At 36.1% G+C, this 22175-nt stretch overlaps 1 protein-coding gene across 3 annotated transcripts in view; it reads right to left on the bottom strand.

Annotated features, from left to right (window-relative positions):
- SREK1 (splicing regulatory glutamic acid and lysine rich protein 1) overlaps positions 1 to 22175 on the bottom strand; it is a 47045-nt gene that overhangs the window by 14733 nt on the left and 10137 nt on the right. For 2 of the 3 annotated variants that reach the window (XM_045022282.1, XM_045022281.1), the window contains exons 2-7: positions 21438 to 21571; positions 12685 to 12800; positions 7010 to 7174; positions 5504 to 5682; positions 4703 to 4833; positions 3479 to 3593 (exon numbers count right to left, since the gene is read on the bottom strand). In XM_045022282.1, coding sequence (XP_044878217.1) covers positions 3479 to 3593; positions 4703 to 4833; positions 5504 to 5682; positions 7010 to 7174; positions 12685 to 12800; positions 21438 to 21571 — 840 coding nt within the window. Of the gene's footprint in view, positions 1 to 3478; positions 3594 to 4702; positions 4834 to 5503; positions 5683 to 7009; positions 7175 to 12684; positions 12801 to 13091; positions 14441 to 21437; positions 21572 to 22175 lie in introns of those variants that run through there. The other variant, XM_045022283.1, reaches the window with a different exon arrangement.

Here is a 22175-nt window from a genome sequence, read left to right as displayed (position 1 = left end):
AGACCAGTAGAGAGAAGAGACAGCCAGGTAGGGTTGATTCTAGGTGAATTTCTATCCCCAACCAGTTCACACTCACATCCCTTTTAACACAACTGTATCATTTTGCATGAACAGTATCTATTATGTAGAATTTTTTCTCCCTTGCATTTGTTCTTTTCTTTTTTAACTTCCTTAACTTTATTTTTCCCTTTCTACCACCATGATTCTTATCTTTTGTCTTTTTCAATATGACTTTTCTATGTTGGGTAAATATTTATCTTCTTTTTCCTCTCAATTTTCTGTCTTTCTTTTCCTATGTTATTTTGTCTTCTTCTTTCCCTCCTCTTCTTTTATCATTCCCTTCTTCTCTTGTGTTCGACGTTTCCAACTTTTCTATACTTTCTCCACCTTCACCATATTCTGGGACTACTGAACACTTCAAATATCTGAGTGGGTTTCCCCCCCTCCCTTTTTCTTTTTAAAATCTGCACCCTTTCCTTTCCCTCCAAAGTTATCCCAGTATGAGATACAGGATAGGCAATATTCACTCTGGACCAGTAACAAATTCAAGGTCCTACATCTGGCACCATCAGGGCTAGAAAAAAGTGCAGTATACACATACTGATGGACACAGCACTTAATTTTTACAATCTTCTAAAAATTAATTACATTTTCCCCTCTCTCCAAGTCCTGTTCAGTTGGCTCATGGTAATTAAAGCAATTTGGCTTTACACGTTTAATCTAGCTTGGCTTTCCAGCCTTAATACTAACACACTTTTAAAAACTCTCTGAAACCTCTCAAGTGGTTTCTCTGTAAAAGGTGGCAGATCCAAAACATATGATTGTGTGATATAAAGTTTTAATAGTCCTCATTTTGGATTATCTGCCCAACCTATCTGTGGCTTTGCACTTGGGAATAACATGGCCATCTCAAATCCATGCTAATAAATCCTTTATACCATATCGTCATATGCCAAATATTCTCTCTTAGTCTGTATATATGACATTCCACTATAGTATATGCATTTATTGAATGCCAAATCATAGAAATAAATGCCAATAGATTTATTCCAATGTGCAGACACTCAAGTAGAAACATGCTTGATTTATTTCCATATAAACATACTCAGTATGCACTCAGATTGGTGTAGAAAATGACATGCTGTGATATTCTCCACATTATTTTCAATAAATTATAACTTACTGATTTGAATTTTTTTTCTTCTAACTCTGAAAAAAGCACACCCTGCTCAGAAAACTTTGTACTAGAACAGAGCAGGAAATGTTTGCTTGTTCTTGTCTCACAAGAATTTTCAAGATTTTGAAAGTTTCCTGTCCCAAATCAGGATGAAAATCTTGAAAATGTTCGCAAACCAAAAATCTGGGAGGTTAAGGGAGAAGGACTGGATCAGACAAATTCATTTAATGAATTTTGAAATGCTTTGTTTCAATTTCAAAAACTTTCAGTTTTCCTTTTTTTAACCTATAAATTAACTTCAATTTAAAAATTAAATGTTGTGTCAACCCAAAAAAATGGAACTTTTGTTTAGAAAATGTCAAAATTTCAAGCCCTTCTTTCAAAACAAAAAATTCATCAACACCTTTTCCATGAACAGTTTAGGATTTGACAAATCAGCATTATCTGACTAAAAAGAAGTTTCATCAAAAAATTCCAGACCAGTTCTACTGCGTTTGATATTTTAGGGACCAATTTTAAGTTTCCTTGCCCCATCTAAACTTACCAAGGAAAGTGGAGGTTGACAGGAAGCACTCATGTTTATTACTATCTTAATCCTGAGGAACAAAAAGATGCACAAAATGCCAGAACTGCCTGTGTTCTGCAATTCAAGATGCATACACAAAAGAGGGTATACCAGGGGAAAGGTTAGGGTTGTTTTGCCTATAGCTGTTCTTCACATATTAATGTGGAATAGTCTGTCAACTAATTCCAGCTCACTTAGAATAAGGCCTCTGTGATTGATGAATTTGAGATGAAAGTAACTCGGGGATGACAAGCCACCAAGAAACAAAGAATGACTGAGGGAGGTTTATTCTGAAACTTCTGTTGACACTCTGCCAGGATCAGAATGATCTTTAGTTCAATAAGTCCCCAGAACTGACTGCAAAATAAATCCTTCATACTATTATGCAAAGCACTGGATTCAGACATTTATTTACCTGTATCTAATTTTGAAGTAGGCAAGTGAGAATTTGGCTCTTAAAGCATAGTCAGCTCTGAGTTATCCATAGACAAAAGAATCTGAAAATTGTAGTGACACATGTAAAGCTTTCCTAAAGAGAAAAAATTGTCTAGTTATGTGCTGACTGTCTCAAATAGAAATTCAGCAAGTAATTGATTGTAAAAAAATAATTCTTCAATCTTCTAACATCACAGAACACAATCTCTGGTTACACCAACTGGAACAAGCCAAAAAACTAAAGCCAACCCTTCAGCAGTTGACAAATCGCTTCTCTTTGGTAGTATATGGATGTGGTGAGTCCCTCTGGGTCACCTACATTGCCTACAATGGAGTTCTGGTAGTTGCCATGTCACCAGACAATGCATTTAGGGGTATAACAACTGATGATGCAATATTGAGGAAACAACTTTTTTTTTTTTTAAAAGGTTACTTTACACTCACTTCTATGCTAAATTTCTCTCACTCTTTTGCTATCTGAGGTAGTGCGTACATAACTTTGATTATCCAAATGGCTATGGGGATATTTCTAAGTTTCAGAGAACAGGAATTCTGATTTCAGGAGACATTTCCAAAATTGAGATAACAAGAGTTTACCCTTGTCTTATTTATGGGTAAAAAAGTTTGCAGGTAATTTTTTTAAGAGTGTACAGACAAGTTTTGTTCCACATTTAGATAACTTGGAATGTAGAAACTAGCCATATTTTAAACATTAAAAAATCAAAACAAATTCTCAGACCAAAATAGCAGGGCTAAGTATGAAAAAATTTAGCCAGAATTGGTGGTGGTGGGGGATGGTTGTGTCAGAAGCATTTTCAGACTGAGTCCGTTAAATAACATTTATAATTTTGGGATGCTAGAAGTATCATACCAGTAAAAGCTACCAAACCATCTAACAATCCAGGCCATCAATAGAAAAAAAAATCTGACTACATTGTCCACCAGCAAAGCAATTAATTGTATCACATTCTGAAATCCAGACCTTTCAAAATTTAACAACAAATCAAGCTACTAAAATGTGAGCATTTTATCTTGGTCTGCGCTAACTGAAATCAGTTCTGTATCTTTTCAACACTAACCCAAAATAGCTTTTCCATGATGGTTATCTGGTTTTGGGGAATGAAAATCTGCCCAAACACAGAAAGATGTTTCTTTTTTTTTTTTCCCCAGTCAACAGTATCAGGTAGTTCAATAAATCTCTCCCAGCAATTCTTGGCTCAGAATTCAAAGACAATCTCAAAAGCTACTGTCATCAAGAAACACAGTGTAATCTCTTAGTGTAAAATGGAAAGCATTCTCACCTGCGTTTTGAGTGTGATCTTTTCCTTCTAGATCGGGATTTTGAACTAGATCTGGACTCTGAACGAGAATGGGAACGAGATCGACCGCCTTTTCTTTCACTGCTCTTTCCAGACTCTGAGAGGAAAAAACCACTTTGCAGTGTAAGCTCAGAACATTTAAAGATCCCAGTTAACAATCTGGCACAAGTGGAATGTACCACATATAGTGCAATGGGCCTACTCTCTGCACATCTTCCTTCTTTGCAAAAATCCTTCAGAAACATCCAAGAAAGTCATTGCATATACTCGTTGAGTGCAGCCATCCTGCAGCAGTACACATAAACCAGATAATTATAAACAGCTAGCTGAGTAAGGAATGGGATTTATGTTGCTGCCACAATGCACAAGATTACAACATGTTCTCTTCTTGGCTTATTCAATTATATAAATTACTTTTTCTTCTGAGAATAGACAAAATTCAGAGAGTAGTAATTTTGAAAACGTGCACAAAAATTTAAATGACACTCAGCACTTAAAGCACTGTATAAATATTAACTACTTAATCCTCACAACCCTCTGGAGAAGTAAGTAAAGGTATGATTCAAAAACCGTGTAGTAAATGGAAACTTTCCCATTGACTTTGATGGGCAGTGAACCAGGTCCCATCTGGTGATACTATGAGTAGTATTAAAGCATTAAAGAAATAACTAGGAAATTTTAGAGTGTTGTCTCTTCCAGTTTTGTCCAAGGCAGATAATTATGCAGCGTCTAGGTTTGTTAATGATAATGAAACATCTCAAAGGTCTATGAAAAATCTTCATTATTATCTTAATTACAAGTTTTTTTAAAAAGATAAACAAATTCATATTCTTTAATGACAAGCAGAGGACAACAAAGAATTGATAGAGTGAAAAATGTAATGTCTGTAAACATAAAAAAGCACTAGCATTAAGCATTATTAGGTATTATAATAGTATTGACTTCACAGTTTTAAGCTATTGTCAGCATTCACTGAACAAATCTTTGAAAATAAAATATGTTAAAACAAATTTGAAAAGAAACCTGGAATCCACTGGCTTGTCACATAAGAAAATAATTTTGATTATTCAACTTTTACCAAAGACAAATATTGCTCATCTTGGAGGAGTCCTTTTCTCTGTCTGAAAATGCTCTATAAATGCACATCAAGATACACAGATTGAGATATACTTGTTTCATTCTAACTAGCGAACATAATGGATTTACCTGGCTCAATAGCTGCCGATATGAAAGACTGGGCTTCCCTTACTCTCTTCATCACTTCTTCCAGCTCCTTGGCAGCAGCTTGTGGAGTCATTTCAGGAGGTTTCACTATTGCATTATTGGAGTGATTTATTCTAAAGTAAGGAACAAACCTAGCTTTAAATTTATGCTCGTGCACACTTTTTAAAAAACTTGATTAAAAAAATAAATAAAACCAAGATAAATATAACTGCACCCTATCCAAAATTAGCATGTCTATACATTTTTTCCTTATAATCACCAATACAATCCAAGTATTTACATGTAATACCTGGTTTTTATTGCCTAAAACCTTTTTTACCTTGAATAAATGCATTAATACACATGGTGATGCCTATATTTGTGTGGCATACAAGCATATTTTCAAACAATACAAGAGTAAGAAATTTAATATATTTTTTATTAAAGGTGAAATTTATATCCTGAAACCTATTCACCACATACGCACCATATTTAGGGTTTAATTAGAGCCTAGTGAGGGTTATCTACACGGTGATGGATTTCACCCTCAGAGATTAAATATTAATATAGGCTGCTCTGTTCTACACTATACCCTTATCCAGGGAAGTCACATTTCACTCTTGAAAATTTAAAACAACAGCTATCAAAGGCTACAGAAAGCAGTACCCTGCTAATACAGGCCTTGCAAACTGCTTTGTATGCAGACCTCCACAGATCAGAGCCATAATTACAGACATATTTATAAAGATACTGAGAAATCTTTCGTTCAGAATTCATTTGGATATTTTCTGTTTAATTTCTTACTTCAGTGGCCTGTCTCCAAACATAACTCCATTAAAGGCAAGAGCACGAGGTACAGAATTTTGGTCTGCGAATTCCACAAAAGCAAACCGTGTTGGTTGTGTCTCATCACCTGCCATTCGCACAAATTTCACTTCTCCAACTTGTTTAAAAAATTCAAGCAGCTGATCTGCTGTTGTAGTCTAGAAAAAGTCAAAAAGCTCAGGTGAAGTAAATTATGTAATGAAAAACACTTATCCAACATACCAGATAACCTAAGAACTTCAGAGATTAGAAAAAAGATTTCATTTGTCAAAGGCAACGTGAACCAAAACTTTTACATTTCTTTCCTTCCCCATAAAAGTTATTTGGAAAACTAGCCAATTTAGAAAAGGGAGGATCACATTTTTTTCTCCACACATCTAAAAGTCTGCTTCTATTTAAAATGGTGCCACTGGTACAAAGATATTTTGAAAGGGTGATGTTTGGAAATTACATTATTAAAAAAAAAAAAAAAAAGATGTTTCTGGATCAACCATTTTAGCAGAGGTATGTTAATCCAACAAATTAAAATAATCAACGCTTATCCTCCCCTCCCTCCTCCAACTGCCTGTAGAAATGAAGGAAAGGATCGTTACAAGCCCTGAACTCATCATACCTGTGAATAATTAACATATTTCCATACGGATCTGCTTTATTCAGGGTAGTTCATTTGAAATCATCAATTAAAAAGGAATTTCTTTATATTTCAAATTGAATAATTTGTGTTACATATACTGATCGAAAGTGCATCAAAATAATACTTTTTTAAAATGTTGTTTCTATCTATTCACCCATCCAGGGTTTTAGAATGGCACTCATCACAGTAGTGACTTTCTACTTAGGTATATTGTTAGGCAAACAAAACAAAAGCCACATTTACTCTTGACGGAGTGGCATTTCCATATTTAAATAACCCTCTGATAAATAATTGGCCATTTGAGGAAGAGGACTTCATTTCCCTGTTATGGATACAGACAACTTTTCATACTAGATTATACAAATCCACCAAGACGAACCTCCTGTGATGGCCAATTATTCATACTTGAGAAAAAGGTAAATTCCTTCCCCACAATGCACCTACCCTACAGAGCAATGCTGCACATGGATGACACTAATTCCTTCATAATCCCTGAAGTGATCAGTTTATTATATTCTGATGCAGATCACCATTATTTCAGCATACACAGTGATAAAACCATTAAAATCTGTTCTTTGCAGCAGTGAATTCTACAGGCTGTCTTCTCCCTCTCACCCCCTGCCATTTCCCAAGCAGCATTCACAACACAACTAATAACCACAAAAGCATCTTCTTTTATTTGTTTGAATTATCTTCTATTTTTATCTTCTATTATCTTCTATTTTTACCATGTGCAACAAACTCATTATGCACATACGGGTCTTTTCAAAACTGTTTAAGATTATAAATCCACAATGACATGGGCTAAAAACTACATTTAACACTTCAAAATTTGACAAAAAGGACGGTACCTGAGAATTCAGATTTCCAACGTAGACTGTTCTCCTAATTTCATCAATTTTGGAAGGATCCACATTTCCCATAATTGGTGGCTGTGGTATTTCTCCAAGTGCTGTAATATTAGGGTCCAGTGCTGCTGCTGGTATAGCTCCCAACGTGCCAAGTGAAACACCAAGCTAAAAAAACAGAACATGATTTATAAACAAATGGGAGATTGTGTGTCTCAGCAAGACTTTTATCCCAAGTATATCTGGGTAATAAACAAAATACAAATTCAGTATAGAGACAGAGACAATATTTTTACAGTTAAACCTTCACCTTACAAAAATTCTATCCCCCAAATCTAGCCTCTCATATATTAAATGTTCCAGAATTCGGCCACAGTCACCATCTTATTTGAGCTTTTTGGCCAGAAAGAAACAGAAAGAAAATGGCAGAATTCCCCTGCAGAATATAAAACATGAACATTTATGCCATGATATTAATAACAACAGAATTAGCATCTAGGGAAAAGGCAACTTTCTACTTTGTGTCAATTGCAGCTTCCTAGCATGAGATAATAAACAAGAATTCCATAGCTATGCTATCAAGAATGACATAATTCCCTCCCAAGTCTTATGCTGTAGAGAAAGAGACCAGTCTACATTTTCTTTTATGAAACACGTGCTTAGATTTGAGTTTTTCCCCTAGATTAATATAAAAATTGACAAATTGGAGGAGGAAAGACTAATATTGCTCAACAAAAGAGTTTCTTATGATTAATGCTTTGCTGCAATTTTTACAGGCGCTATGGAGAGCTCAATGGGAATAACTGGACACACAGTTCTCCTTAATTTTAAAGGAAAATGAGCATTCAAATCCTCTACAAGGTTTGAAATCTCAGCCTAAAGCTTTTCTAGCTTGGACCCACTACTAATGTGAAAGCTCAGAGGGGGACCTAAACTGGCTGAGGTCTAAATATTTCTTATTCAGTCCTGGGTCCAGAACTACAAAAGCAGCCTTAGTGTTGGGGATCAGTGATAGATCTTGTGCAACACCAAACAGGTAAATGGACACCGTGTACCACTGGAAAACAGAATTCCATAGCTAGTATATCGCAGTTGTTTCTAACCCTGGTAAATTGAGAGTGATTAGGTTTTAAAAATCCAACAATTCAAATAACTATCACGCTTTTCATTATGTACATACACACAGTTGAATTCCAAAGTGATTTTAACAAGTATCTTGACAATTGCTAGATTTTCATATTCCTTATGCTGGTGGAAAACCTGGAATTCTAGCATTCAAACAGCATAATGCAGCAATTCTGTGTACTGTAAAGCACTAGCTGGTAGGCAACAGAGAGGTGGTAAGTGACATAGTACCATTTCCTCCTTATTTCCAATTGCTTCTACATGAGTCCAGGTGTCTAAAAACAAAGACGTGACAGTCTAGCTACATCCACCAGGGGTTACTGCAACATAAGAAAAACAGGGAGGAGGAAAGTAAAGAATAATTGCTCTCAGGGAATGGAACTGCCATGCACTAGCACGAGAGGTGCAGGGAGCCCTTCACCAGGTGAAAAATGTTCAAAGAAACAAAGAAACCAGGCAAGTGGGGAGGACGACCACCAGGAACATACCTCTGAAAATGGAGGACAAGCCTGCAGGGGAGCAGAGAAATGAACCAAAAGGCCAAACAGCATATGCCCGTAACAAAGAGGAACGGGCAGCAACAAAATCACATGCAGGGAGAGAAGATGATCAGGCAAAAGAGAAACACATGTAACTGACTGGGGGAAAGAGTTGGAAGCAGGACAGATGACAGAAAGAAATTAAACAAAGAGCAGGAGATAATTACTTATTTATTCCAAAACAGACAAAACACAAATTGCTTTAAAAAAAAAAATTAAAGTACCTAAGACTTTCCTAATACTAGCATTCCATGTAAGCATGCTGCACAATTGTATATAGGATTATGACTGGAGAGATGGGAGGAGTTGGTTTACCAGACACACTCTCCATTACGATGTAATGTATGCTATGAAAAAGTTGAGAATTTCCTAGTATAAAGCATTTAGTCTTATTTCTAGCAGCTCTTCAAGATAACAGCTGCAAAAATCATGCCACAACTGAAGAAGAAGAAGTGAGATAGTAATCAGAATAATGTGACTTTTAAAATCTTCTGTATTCTGAGCTGCCAGGACTAAATATCTGTTGTTGGAATACAAACAATATTCTCAAGATTTCTCAACTACTGTTCCTGAACCAGAGATAAGAAAAAAAGGTATGTCAATCTCTGGTTCAGACTTCTAGAATTATTTCCAAATCTTCATACGGTATAAACTTCTGTGTTACTTTTTAAGTAACACAGAAATACTAGTTGATAACTGAAGTTACAAACACAAGTAGTTAAGATCTGCTCCTTTTTCAAAATGCAGGGATGAGGTAATTTCTAAGATCATGTATAAATCACTATTTTCCTAATTCCAGAATGGAAATCATGAGCTTTAGTTTAAATTTAATGATTCTCCAGTTTTATGTCACTGGCACCAAATTTCACCCTCATTCCTCTTCTGCCAGAATGTATTCATTGGCAAACAGCAGCTCATTTTGGCTTGTATTCACTCCTTTTACCTTCTGGAGAATCCATAAAGAATACAGAACTAGGATTTTTCTAAACATCAAATAACGTCAAATGCTTTACACAAGCACAACTCTCAGTCCTTTATCTAGCATTTAAAAAGGTCAATATTTTGTGGTTGTACTATATGCAAGGAACTCAGATCAAGTGTAAATAGTCTCTTGGCCTATTAAAGGCTATTATCAAGTGTCTTGATGTGTTTGGTCTTTTGGCCCCGAGATGAAAGCCTTGTCTGCGTCTCTTGGACCATGAAGTACAAACATTATCTTTTGATCTAATCTGAACATGCAATGGAAAAATAAATACACTTTTGGGGACTGGAAACTCTTTTCATTTTAGTCTATAAATTACCAGAGATAAAAATGCTAAGAGTAATGGTCTTCTCTCATACATGAGTCTGAAAATACCTGAGCGCCATTTACAGCAAATCTGGTTTCCCAAACATACACTGACAGTATTAAAAACAAATCTTTAAAACTGAAATAACACAACCACCACATTGGTGTTGATGATAAATTTTCTTAGAATATGTTAAAACATCCACATTTACATCCATCCACCTATAGGAGAAAATAAAAATCTCTGACTCAGAAATATTTGCCTTGCTTAGACTGAATGACAAGGGAAGATGCTGAATCCAGTTGGAATCTGCAAAGCCTGAAGCAATGGGTTAGAAGTTTCCTCGTTTTGATAGGTGTAATTACTTTCCTAATCTGCATGTTTTCTAAACAAACTACATCCATCCACCCAAAGGAAAAGTTAGATAAGCTTTTAATTGAATGAGAGAAGTGGAAAAGGCATACAACAGGTTATGCAAGCCAATATTCTCTGGACAAAATTTCTTTACTATCTCACTATCTTCAACTATAAATTAAATTAGAAATTGTTTTCCTTACAAAAAAATAGTCAGTGATTTTCTGCAGCATCAAAATACAATAATGCCTTCACTTTCCAAAATATGGAAGTGATCTCTCATGACAGATGCCATAATATTATGTGGTTAGTAAAATCAGTTGACCAGTTGAGTCCAAGTCTAAGCATTATCTTCTCCACAAAGAACAAAGCAAGTTCTTTGCTATTGAAGTATTTATAACAAATGTCATAACTCCTGATCAGTCTAAGCACTAGGTCTATTCTATCATTCTCAGTGCTATAAAAATTAGTACCTGAATTTATTTTAGATTGCAACAGAGTACTGCTCAATATGTCTTTTAAATTCTTCCTGAACTATTTTAATAACAGAAAATTCTGAGCATGAGCTTTCGTGGGTGAATACCCACTTCGTTGGATGTATGACATGCATCCGACGAAGTGGGTATTCACCCACGAAAGCTCATGCTCCAAAACGTCTGTTAGTCTATAAGGTGCCACAGGACTCTTTGCTGCTTTTACAGATCCAGACTAACATGACTACCCCTCTGATACTTGAGAAAATTCTGAGAGTAGAATTGGGCAGAGAGTCTAAAAAATTATTTAAAATGCTGAAGGTTGAATATTTTCTCTTGGCTAAAGTCCTAAAGCTCAGATAAAGTGAGTAGTTAATTTCTGGAAGATGACATAATAAACAGGGGTAATTTGTGCTAGGTGATTAGATTAATCTGGTTTAAAATCCGAACAGTGGATTATTTATGGCTGGAGCAGGGGCATTTATGGGCACAAGTCGTTGAAGTGTCAGTAACAACATTTTTGACTAGTGAATTTCCCTGTTTACAGGAAATTACAAAAGGATTGAACTATTAATAATTTTTCAGGAATTTTGTCTTTTCATTTTAGGAGGACATTTTTTAAAATACTACAGTGTCCCTAATAAAACTACTAGGGTGAGCCGGTGTCATTCTGTGCATATTAGTTTGCAGAAGGTCAATAGGAATCTATCATGTGTGTCTAACTAGTGGCTTGATGACTACTGCTTCTTTATGAATATTCACATTGTCTGCAAGGACTAATAGGGCAGAAACGATCATATTCTAGAAAGGAATAATGCTTACCAGAAGGAAGAAAAAAGAGTCCTTTCCAATGTTTCTGAAACTATTGCCTGAGCCCTTAGCCAAGCCTGCTTTTCTTATGCAATTTTGTATATGAGGAAGAGACCTTAGAATGTTCATTTCTTCTAGAGGTTTGATCAATATCAAACCAAGAAGTTGAAGGTGTTGGTAATGATGCCAGTAACAGAGTTTGGTGAGGAGCCATTCAAGGGCACACTGTTGTTGCCAGTGTCTGTAGTGGTGCTGTCAAATGCACAATGCAGAAATCTAGGATGGTACCAATAACGGTTCTGGTGAATGCAGAGCTGCAGCAAGGTCAGTAGCTCAAGGCCCCCTTTCCTCAAATAACGTGGGGCTGATGACAGGGGAACAGAGGGAAGACTCATTAAGCCCAGTTTTGTTGAAGGAAGGTCTGCTTATTCCTTTGTTCCTGGTGGAGAGGGAAGGGGGATGGTAGCCTGTTGCTGCCAGAAAGGGTTAGCAGAAACAGAAGGGAAGTTGAATATGCAATAAGTAGAAGCTAGAGAATATAAAAGCCACCGTTCTTTTTGCAGTGATAGCATTTTGAGGCAAACGTGCAACAGTCCGTCATTGGAGGAAGGGTGCTTGAGCATCCTAATGTGGGATTTTAGCCTTCCAAAGGACTGAATGTGTTTAAACTTTATTATTATTTGGGGAAGGGGAATGGTTGGTAGTATACGCATTGGGTCAGATTTTGCTCCTGTCTATACCCATTCAACTAAAATGGACGTAATCAAAGACGGAATCTAGCCCAGTACTTTACAGAATAGGAATTTGGAAATAAAGAAAAACAGAGTGAATGTGCTGGCCATACTCTAGCCTGACCTCTTGAGAAAAAAACAAGACAGATTTAGTGTCTTCACTGACTTACTAGGTAGGGTGTGATGTCATGGGACTGGGCTAGTCCAACTTAGTAGGTAGGATGTGATGTCATGGAACTGGGCTATTCCTTTTCTCTCAACCCAGAAGGGGAGAATTCTTGGTTGGGCTGAAGGAGGGAGCTAGAAGAAACAGAACAGCTTATTAACTCCAAGTCAAAGAGATTAAATTTTACTTACTGTAGTCAGCGGAGTTGGTGTGGGTATAGGAAGCAACCCTGCACCAGGCATCAGGCTTGTCATAGTAGGAGCGGGAGCCAATAAAGAGAGGGCTTTGGCTTCATCTGGGATTTTACCTGGAGAAGCAAATGGAAGTGTTAGAGAGAGTTTGAACACCAAACCAATGTTATTCTTTTTATGATTTTACAATTTACCCTTGCACTTAAAAACAATAGTAAAGAAAAATGAATCTATCTACCAGATCCTTACAAAAAACAAATAAGAACTTAAGTTTTTCCTTTTACCCTGCTCTACTAGGAAAAACAAAAGTCAGCAAAACTTCAAAGACTAGCAATCTCATTAATGGATTATTATTTTAAAAACTGAATAATGTAGACAATTATTTAACACTTTGAGCTATGGGTCACCTGTACTGGAAACTTAATGTTCATGAACCAAACGATATCAAGCATGGACGCTTTCCCAGGGCGGTGTTTTCGCGGTGATCGAAAGTTGTGTTACACATGACAACCGTTCGTGTAGGCTGCATCACTAATAGCACACAGAACATCAGATACAGAAAAGAAGAACATTTTTTAAAGTTTAATCCCCAGAAATGGCAAATAACCAAACTAGTTAAAAAAAAAAAAAAAAAGTATGTGCTAATTGAAATCTGTCCCTTTTCTTTTATGGCTGCTACCTGCTTTTGATAAATAAATATAAAAATGACCAATGACCCCATACAAACTCTGTACTGCAGGTAGAGTCAATAGAAAAAAAAAAAAGACATGCACTGTTTCTCTTTCTAGATTGTCTCAATGTAACTGGGACTAGAAGAGACTTAAGTCTCTTGTTGCCTAATTGTAAATTTACTGAGATAGTTGCTCAATTACTTTTCCCTTCTAAATGCACTACACTTTCATAAAAAATATATATTGCAACTGTGACTAACAAACTCCTGCTGTCATCATGCCAATAGTTTATTAAAATAATTTCTCATCTGAATAAATGAATGATGGTTATATGTTTAGTTATAAAAAAAATGCTGGGCTAAGAAATCTTCACAGTATTAAACTCTACAATATTTAAAACAATTTGCTAAATGCAAATACTGATTTCCAATGTAAGGGAATTAAATCACCACAAAATCTAAACAGTGAACTGAAAAACTGTCAGAGAATTCCTAATCATACTAAATAATTCAGGACTTCCTAATCTGCACCAAATTGCTAAAGTAACCATAAAACAGCCCTCATACATTACCTCATGCAATTTAGAGGTGTTAACGGCTTTCTACAATAATGAACTTTATAAGTACTATAACAGTACTCTTCTGGTAGTACTTCAATTTGCACATACATTTTCATTACAGATCTCTAACTTCAGGAGTTTATAATGAATACATACAAAAGGACTCCTGATTTAAAAGTAAAATATAGGGTAAATTTTCAAAGCACTATGCAAAGTTTTGGCAGTGCAATTCCCATTAAAGCCCACGGGAGTTATTTGACTAAAAGAATGTTTTGAAAATATGCACCACAATTTGCAGCTCTAGAATGTATTTGAGTTGCTCAGTCCAAAAGAAAATAAATGTAAATAAACTCAATTTTAATGTGAATAGATGCTGAATGAAAGAAATAAAAAACACAATTTCATCTAGAATTTATATTGCACTGCTGTTAATCAAAACAGCTATTTAACTTTAAGATACATTCTGTGAAACTTTGGTCCATAATGTACAACAGACCAAGCCACATTGCTATCTTAAAGAGAAAAATATCAAATTATTAGTGTCTGAAAATTACCTTCACAGTAACTTCTTCCGTAACTTTTAAAAAACATATCTGATCTAAAGCCAAAATTGTATTTAGTATGAATATAGCGCTTTACAGGCCTTGTTTTAAAATTAGACATGTGATAGCATGTAAACTTATAATGCCTGATTTGCATGAATGCTCATGAAAAAGCAGGTATTTGCTTGCACAAATTGTCAGTTATGCAGCTGAAGATATTTAGCTACATAACCACAGTAACTGTGCATGCAAATTAGGCATACATTTACACAGCTGATTTTGGGGAAATAATAATTTATGTTTTTAAATTGCTGTTGAAACATGAACTAACCATGAAGGTCGATATTACAGAGCAATGAGGCCCTAATCCTGCAGATATCTCCTCCTGTCTTTACACTTGGCACCTATATAAAATCCCACAAAGTCAATGGGACTTTTACATGAGTGGCTCCACCTACAGTAAGCTAGTAGTAATGCTGCATTCTAACGTAGTTCCCACAATGCACTTAAACACATGCCTAATTTAAGCATGCACTTAAATCTATCCCTATTCTGAAGGCACTTAAACATATGCTTAACTTTAAGTAGATGCTTAACATGCTTAAGTGCTTTGTTGAATAGGGACTGAATTTAGAACATGCTTAAATATTTAGTTGAATGAGGGTCATCAGTTCAGAAAGGTACTTAAGCATGCGCCTAGACTTCAAGCGTAAGAACAATGCCACTGAAGTCAATGGGGCTATTCATACATTTACAATTAGGTACATGCTAAAGTAACTTGCTGACTCATGACCACATAAGGTAAACTATTATAGCAGTCTGCCAGGTGGATAACATGCATTTTAAATTGAAATTTTTATTGAAATTTCCCTAATACTTTTGGTTTCTCACCTAAAAATTAAATTAAAAAAAATTAAGTAGAGCTGGTCAAAGTTTTTCCATACAATTTTACTTAAAAAAGTGGCTTTTTCTCAAAGATCTTTTCATGAAAAATTATCAACATCTGGGTTCTGCAGATGTTTCTTCAATATTTTCACTGATTTTTTAAAATCAAAACTCATGCTCAAAAATATTCAACAAAAATTTCACACACTAAAATGCTGTGGAAACTGTCCCCAAAATGAATCAATTTAGAACCCTGAAAATGGAAACAGTTTAGAAATTTCAGAAATTTTCCACCAAGAAAAAAAAAAAAGTTTTCCTCTCCCCCCACCGGAACTCTAGTAAAAAGCTGATCAGATTATTTAGCATTGAAAATCAATTTAAGAGCTCCAAAGGGACCTGTTATGTTCTTGAGTAAATATATATTTTATTACCTTTCTTAATCTTTTTTATAAAAAAGGAATACAAACCCAGAAAAAATGTAAACAACATTTAGGCTATTGCACAATCTGACATCTGTTAAGACATTTAAGTTTAAGGCTCGCATCTTTTTCTTAATGCATATTGTTATGGGATGGGTGAAGTCAAGCCTTAAAAGTTGAACTGAAATGCTTTCCCCAAATATATGTATTTATTTAAAAAGTGTATCATTTCAACTTCATAGATCGATTTCTTGACTTATTTCACTTTATGCCGGTGCCTTAAAATAGTTTTAATGACCTTTGGGTGTTTAGTAATAAATGACAGATCTGATTCTCATTTGCAATAAGGCCCCTTTACACTGTTCTAGCATTACAAAGAGACCTCTTAAGTGGGGTGTAAATTACTTTTACATCCATTTTAAGACACTTCAGTGGATCAGCGGCTTGATCTACATTTCAAATTTATACTGGCATAGCTATATGGGTCAGAAGTGTAAAAAATCCACATCCCCTAGCGACACAGGTATGCTGTCAAAAGCCCCAGTGTAGATACAACTATGCTGACAGAAAAATGTTTTCGTTAGAATGTTGTTCAGGGACGTGGTGCTCTCACACATGGAGAAAACTCCTTCTATCAGTGTGCACTGCAAGTGCACTGAAGAGCTATGCCAGCATAGCTCTGATAGCATTGGCTCTGTAGTGTAGACATGGCTTGCCAGAGCAATGTAAAGTGGCCTTAGTGTAAATGACAATTAGGCCTGATATCAGTAAAATTATAGTGTATTAGTCACAAGATTCCATCCTTATGCAATTGTTCAGAAGGGATCAGTTTCCTTGTGTTTTGTACTATAAACTGCTGGATGATTAAAAGAAAACCAAAAACACCAGCTTCAGTGATGAACAAGTATGTTCAATCAAAGACATTTTATGCTCATATCTAATTTGGAGATTAGAAGAATAAATTATTTTCCTAATACGTTTAATCACTGGGAAATACAAACTTATGGATGAAATCATTTCTTAGAAAATCCCTTTCTGTTGCATCTAAATGAAAATGCCATTCTAATGTGTAAAGGTTAAAAAACAAACACTCCCCCTCCACCAAAAAAACAAAAACAAAAAGTTATTTCCATCTTCCCACAGATAGCAGTGTTAAAAGACAACATATCTGACAGAACACTCTCCCATCAAAGCCTCAGAATCCATTTACACTAACATGTGGTAAAGGTTTTTCTTGAACAATAGTAATACATGAAATCCCAAGCCCACTGAAGTCAATGGCTAAACCTACGTTAACGTCAATGGAGTCAGAATTTCACCCACAGCGAATAAAAATTCTAGAATGTTCAGAATTTTCTCAAGTCATTCCAAAATAGATATCTTAACTTGTTCATATTAAAAATTAATACAAAAACCTTATGCTGTGCTGGTTATACAACTTAAAATAAAACTGTGCTTCTGATCATGGGAAAGAGACTGATTAAGAGCCACGACTTTGTTTGGAAAAGCTAGATTCTTAAGAAAGAAGTAATAGGAAAAAGTTTCAGCTGGCTTTTTCAGAGAAGTACTTTTGAAAATATGGTCTAAGGAGGAACACACACATCTGAGAGCTGATATATCTTTATCACTATTTTAGTCTTCAGACATCAAATACTGATCTGCCTGTCATAGTTGAATTAAGATGCTTAAACATATCTCTAAGTGTTTATCCCTAGTTTACAACAGAGAATTTAGCTGACCTAATTCAACACTTGGTGTATATACCATCCACCACCCTCATAAACAACTTCAGAAAGTCAACTTTAAAATGAAACATCATGGACCCTTTATGAAACACCATTTTTACAGAACTGAAGAACCAGTTCACAAATAGAAGTGAAAGAGATTCAGCAAAAACAAAAAACAAAACAAAAAAAGGGACAAAATAAAAACAAAACAAAAAAAGAAAGGAAAGCAAAATAAAAAATAAAAACAGAGACAGGGCGTCCATCTTCAGCGGGCCAGACTTCGATCTCATTTCCCCCATGAAGGTTTCACTTGACGGCAGGTTTAGTGGCATGGCAAACAATGCCTAACTCAGGCAAGTGTAACAGGTCTGCCTTGGCCAGTCTAGTCATCTAATAATGCACAAATATCACACAGAGAAAACATACAAAACCAAATTAATAGTCAAAATCCATCTACCAGAAAATGTGGACATAAAGTTTAGAATGATGGTTAGGGCAACATCTTTGTTACGTTTCAATCTTTGCTTTCTAAAGGTATAACATTTAAAAACCAAACAAAACAAAAACAAAAACAAACAAAAATAACCCCAGAAAACCTGTGATGCACAAACAAAGAAAAGGGTAACATTTTGACAGTGAAATGGAATTTTACTTCATTTAAAATATCATTTTTGGTTAATAAAGTAGCAATGGTGAAGTACATATATGAATGTTATAAAATGAACATTATTTTCAATGCTTAGGGGTTCCCTCTTCACATACTACTGAGGTCGCATGTTGAAAGGCATTCTATATTTGTTTTGTTTTTTTTAAACCGAGCTTTCTGTATCCTTTTTTCTTTTCTATCCATCCCATCAAGCTTCGTTTCTGTACACCAAGCCTTTCAGAAATGGCACTTTTGGCCAATGGCAAAATTTAAACTTTGCAGTAGAACACGGCTGATACTGCTTCAGCAGCCCATAGTATCAATCACATTTACAGCTATATCACCAAAAACTGCACTGTGTTCTCCAGAGCCATATACATCAGCACACATCTCCTTGGAAAGTTAAACTATCGTCAATACAGATAGTATTTATAAACTAACATGAATGGTTCTGTAATAAAGTTGTATAGAAACGGCATATTTATGGTGTGAAATTTTCAAGTGAGTTTGTCCCACAACCCAATCATATATTCAGTTAGTTGTACACAAGCTCTGTATTTTTCTATAGAGTCCACAGTGACTTGTAAACAAACTGCTATACAATAATAGTCCTGCTTTCACATTGCCTCTGTCAGCTATGAAATGGCTTGAACATGATTGGGAAGGTAAAAAAATATGTTCTCATAACTTCTGTTGTATTCTTCCTCTAATATTATTTATCACCAAGAGATACAGAAAAATTCACCTTTACCTGCCTGCTGCCATGCCACCTTAGACTGTGACCCCATCACAAGGAAAACCCAAGAAGTGGTGTTGATTCATTAGGAAGCAATCTTCCCTCTCTGGCAGTACTGAACCAGTGTTTGAGTTTTCTAGATGAGACATAAAAACTAAAATTGTTCCCGATCATCCTCATGAATGATCTTGTGGGACCTTTTCAAGTGTATCAACGCTCATCAGATATCTTCTGCCTACCTGGATTCCTTTTGCAGTTTCAATTGGATACAGTATTATTCTTTTTCTCCCTGACTTAAAGGTAAATGTAAAAAATCAAAACCTATACTCCATGAAGCTCAGAAATGTGTGCTGTATGCCCAAATTAACATGGTTGTGGGCGTAGTAGCACATAAATAAGATTTAAATAACATTTAAAAAAAATACTTTCAAGGATCCATGAAAGTCTGCTTGCTCTGCTGAGATTGCTACAGATATCCCAGTATGGATCATTCTGTAGGCCAAAGATGGGCAAATTACAGCCCGCAGGCAACATCCGGCCTGTGTGACCATCCTGCCTGGTGCTTGAGCTCCCGGCCCCTTCCCAGATGTCTCCCCTCCCCCACAGCCTCAGCTCGCGGTGCTGCCAGTGCTCTGGGCAGTGGGGCTGCAAGCTCCTGCTGGGCAGCATGGTGGCATGGCTGGGGGGGGGAGGGAGATGGTGGCAGCCAGGGGACAAGGAGCGGGGGGGTTTAGATGGGTATGGGGTTCTGCGGGGGGCAGTCAGGGGTGGGAAGTGGGAGGGGCCAGGGTGTTTGGGGAGGCACAGCCTTCCCTACCCAACCCTCCATACCGTTTTGGAACCTCGATGTGGTCCTCAGGCCAAAAAGTTTGCCCACCCCTGCTGTAGGCACAGAACTCAAGCAACAACTCTTGGTATGTTTGCTGTGCCAAAATAAGGCTCTCTCGGGGGTACTGTTAACAAACCCAAAGAAGCCAAAAAACAGACTTTGTGGAGCCAAACAGTATTTTTTTTTTAAAAGATCAATTAATATTAACTAACTGACTATGTGGTTAGTGGTGGCATTCAACAGATGTATTAGCTTTGCAGATTATCATTAGCTCACTCTGATTTCCTGTGCAAGGTAAGACAGCTGGTATGTACACCTAAAGATGGCTGCATTCCACTGGTTTAAGAAAATGATTTCTATGGACTTATGGCCCAGATCCTACAATCTGATCTATGTGGACAGACACTTAGGGCTTGCCTATACTACAGTCACTAAACCAGCATAGCTATGGCACTATACCTACGCTGCTGTAGTACCGTAACGTAGACGCTTCCTACAGCGATGGAATGGGTTTTACCTGTCACTGTAGGTAATCCACCTCCCTGAATGGCAGTCACTAGACTGATGGAACCTAACTGCACCGTCAGAGTGGGTTAGGTCAGCATAGCTATAGTGGATTTTTCAAACCTCTGAGCAACGTAGCTATGCTGATATAAATTTTAAGTGTAGGCCTGGCCTAAATGCCACATGGCATCCCAATGAAGTCAATGGGGCACTGCATATGTGCACAGATCTGTCTATGTGCATCAGATTGCAGTATCAAGACCACAATTTGCAAAGCGCTTAACTAGTAACTCGAATATTTTATATTCAAGTAGTAAATGGAACCATAAACATTGAAAATATTTCTACTAGAGAAACCTAAATTGACAAAATACTTAGTCATGTCTGTACTTAACATTAGAACTGGAATGCCTGAAGACAGTCCAGTTCTGAAGTTTTATTTAAAGATTTGATTAAATAATTTATCTAAATTTAGCTTAAGGCTCAGATTTTAAAATGCATACAGGCATTGCTGCACTCAGCACTACAATGCCTAACTCGTTTAGAAGTCTCAGTCTCATTTTCTGAAGGATTTAGGCTCCATAGTGCCTAAATCTCACTAGAAAAAGAGACTGATTTCTAAACTAGTTAGGTATTGCAATGCTGAGTGCAGCAATTCCTATATACGCCTTTACAAATCTGGTCCCAAATGAAGTTGCAGCTTAATTGATGTTATAATTTAAGAGGTATACTAAAAGGATTACTAAACTTTTTAAAAACAACAATAAACCAAAGCACAGTTAGGCCCTGAACTGCAATCTGATCTGTGCAGGGAAACTCCCTCACCTTTGCAGAAACACACTGGCGTGAATGAAGACTCTGGATAGGCATGAGGGTCTGCTCATGTGGATCAGACTGGAGGATAGCAGTCTTATTTCATAAAGTTTTTTCAAGTATTTCCATATACAAGTATGGAAAAACTACTAATTTAAATTAACTTATTAATTTTGCTTATGCATAGTTACTGCTAAATGTATACAAAAGATGTTTAAAAGTGTAGCCAACATATTTTACTATGTTTTCTTTTAACAGTTTATACTTTTTACCTTTTTCAAATCTAAAATTTTGCTTACAAAAAGATGAGGGGGAAAAATAAAAAGAAGAGCGTCAGTTACTTGCCAGTTTCTGGGAAAGCTAAAGGCAATTAACATATAGGACAAAGACCAACATTACAGAAGAATGTCTGAAATACCAACCTTCTGCACAGGGTACGACTATCAGAGCTCTATCAATAAAAACGGTGTTAGTTAGATGCTGGGCCACACCAACACTCGATGCTTCACGAAACTTAATATAACATACTTTGGAGGAAAAAGCAAGAGGAGCGTTGCTGCAAAATAAAAAGGAAACATCACTTAGTGTCATGAAAACACAGATTTTAGTTTTCCTCAAAAGTCTTTTTTAGTTTACTTATATACATTCACAGGAAGACATCTATAGCAAAAATGAACTGAATCACTCATTTCTCATCCACACACACAAAAATTGTACTATCTTCCTCTTAGAAAGGATTTAATAGTGGCAGAGTGTAGCTATGAGGTCTTCTATTAATAAGGCACTAGTGCCTTTAGAAAACCTGCTATAGAACATTTATCAGTATAATCAAAAAATCATAATGTAAATTGAACTATAGCACACTTGTCAATAAATGGAGAACATTTAATCTTTCTTTTCCCAAATAGCCTTTGTTCACTTACTGTAGAGCACAAAATTAAGTCATCTGTAGTGGGTCCTCCAGACATCAGCACATATTAATTGACTTTCGTGTCTATGCCCTTAATTAGACCCTGTTCATTCTTGTTAATAAAAAAATGTTCTACAGTAGCAGGAAAATTGGTCTTAGCTTACTGGTGGAAAGAAGGGCTCTATCTAAAGGTAAGGTAATAGGTAATAATTGGAGATATACCAATCTCCTAGAGCTGGAAGGGACCTTG

Source organism: Mauremys mutica, chromosome 6 (assembly GCF_020497125.1).
Source record: "Mauremys mutica isolate MM-2020 ecotype Southern chromosome 6, ASM2049712v1, whole genome shotgun sequence".
Taxonomy (NCBI): Eukaryota; Metazoa; Chordata; order Testudines; family Geoemydidae; genus Mauremys; species Mauremys mutica.
The sequence above is the reverse complement of the archived record's forward strand: the minus strand, read 5'-3'. Positions and strand labels throughout refer to the sequence as shown.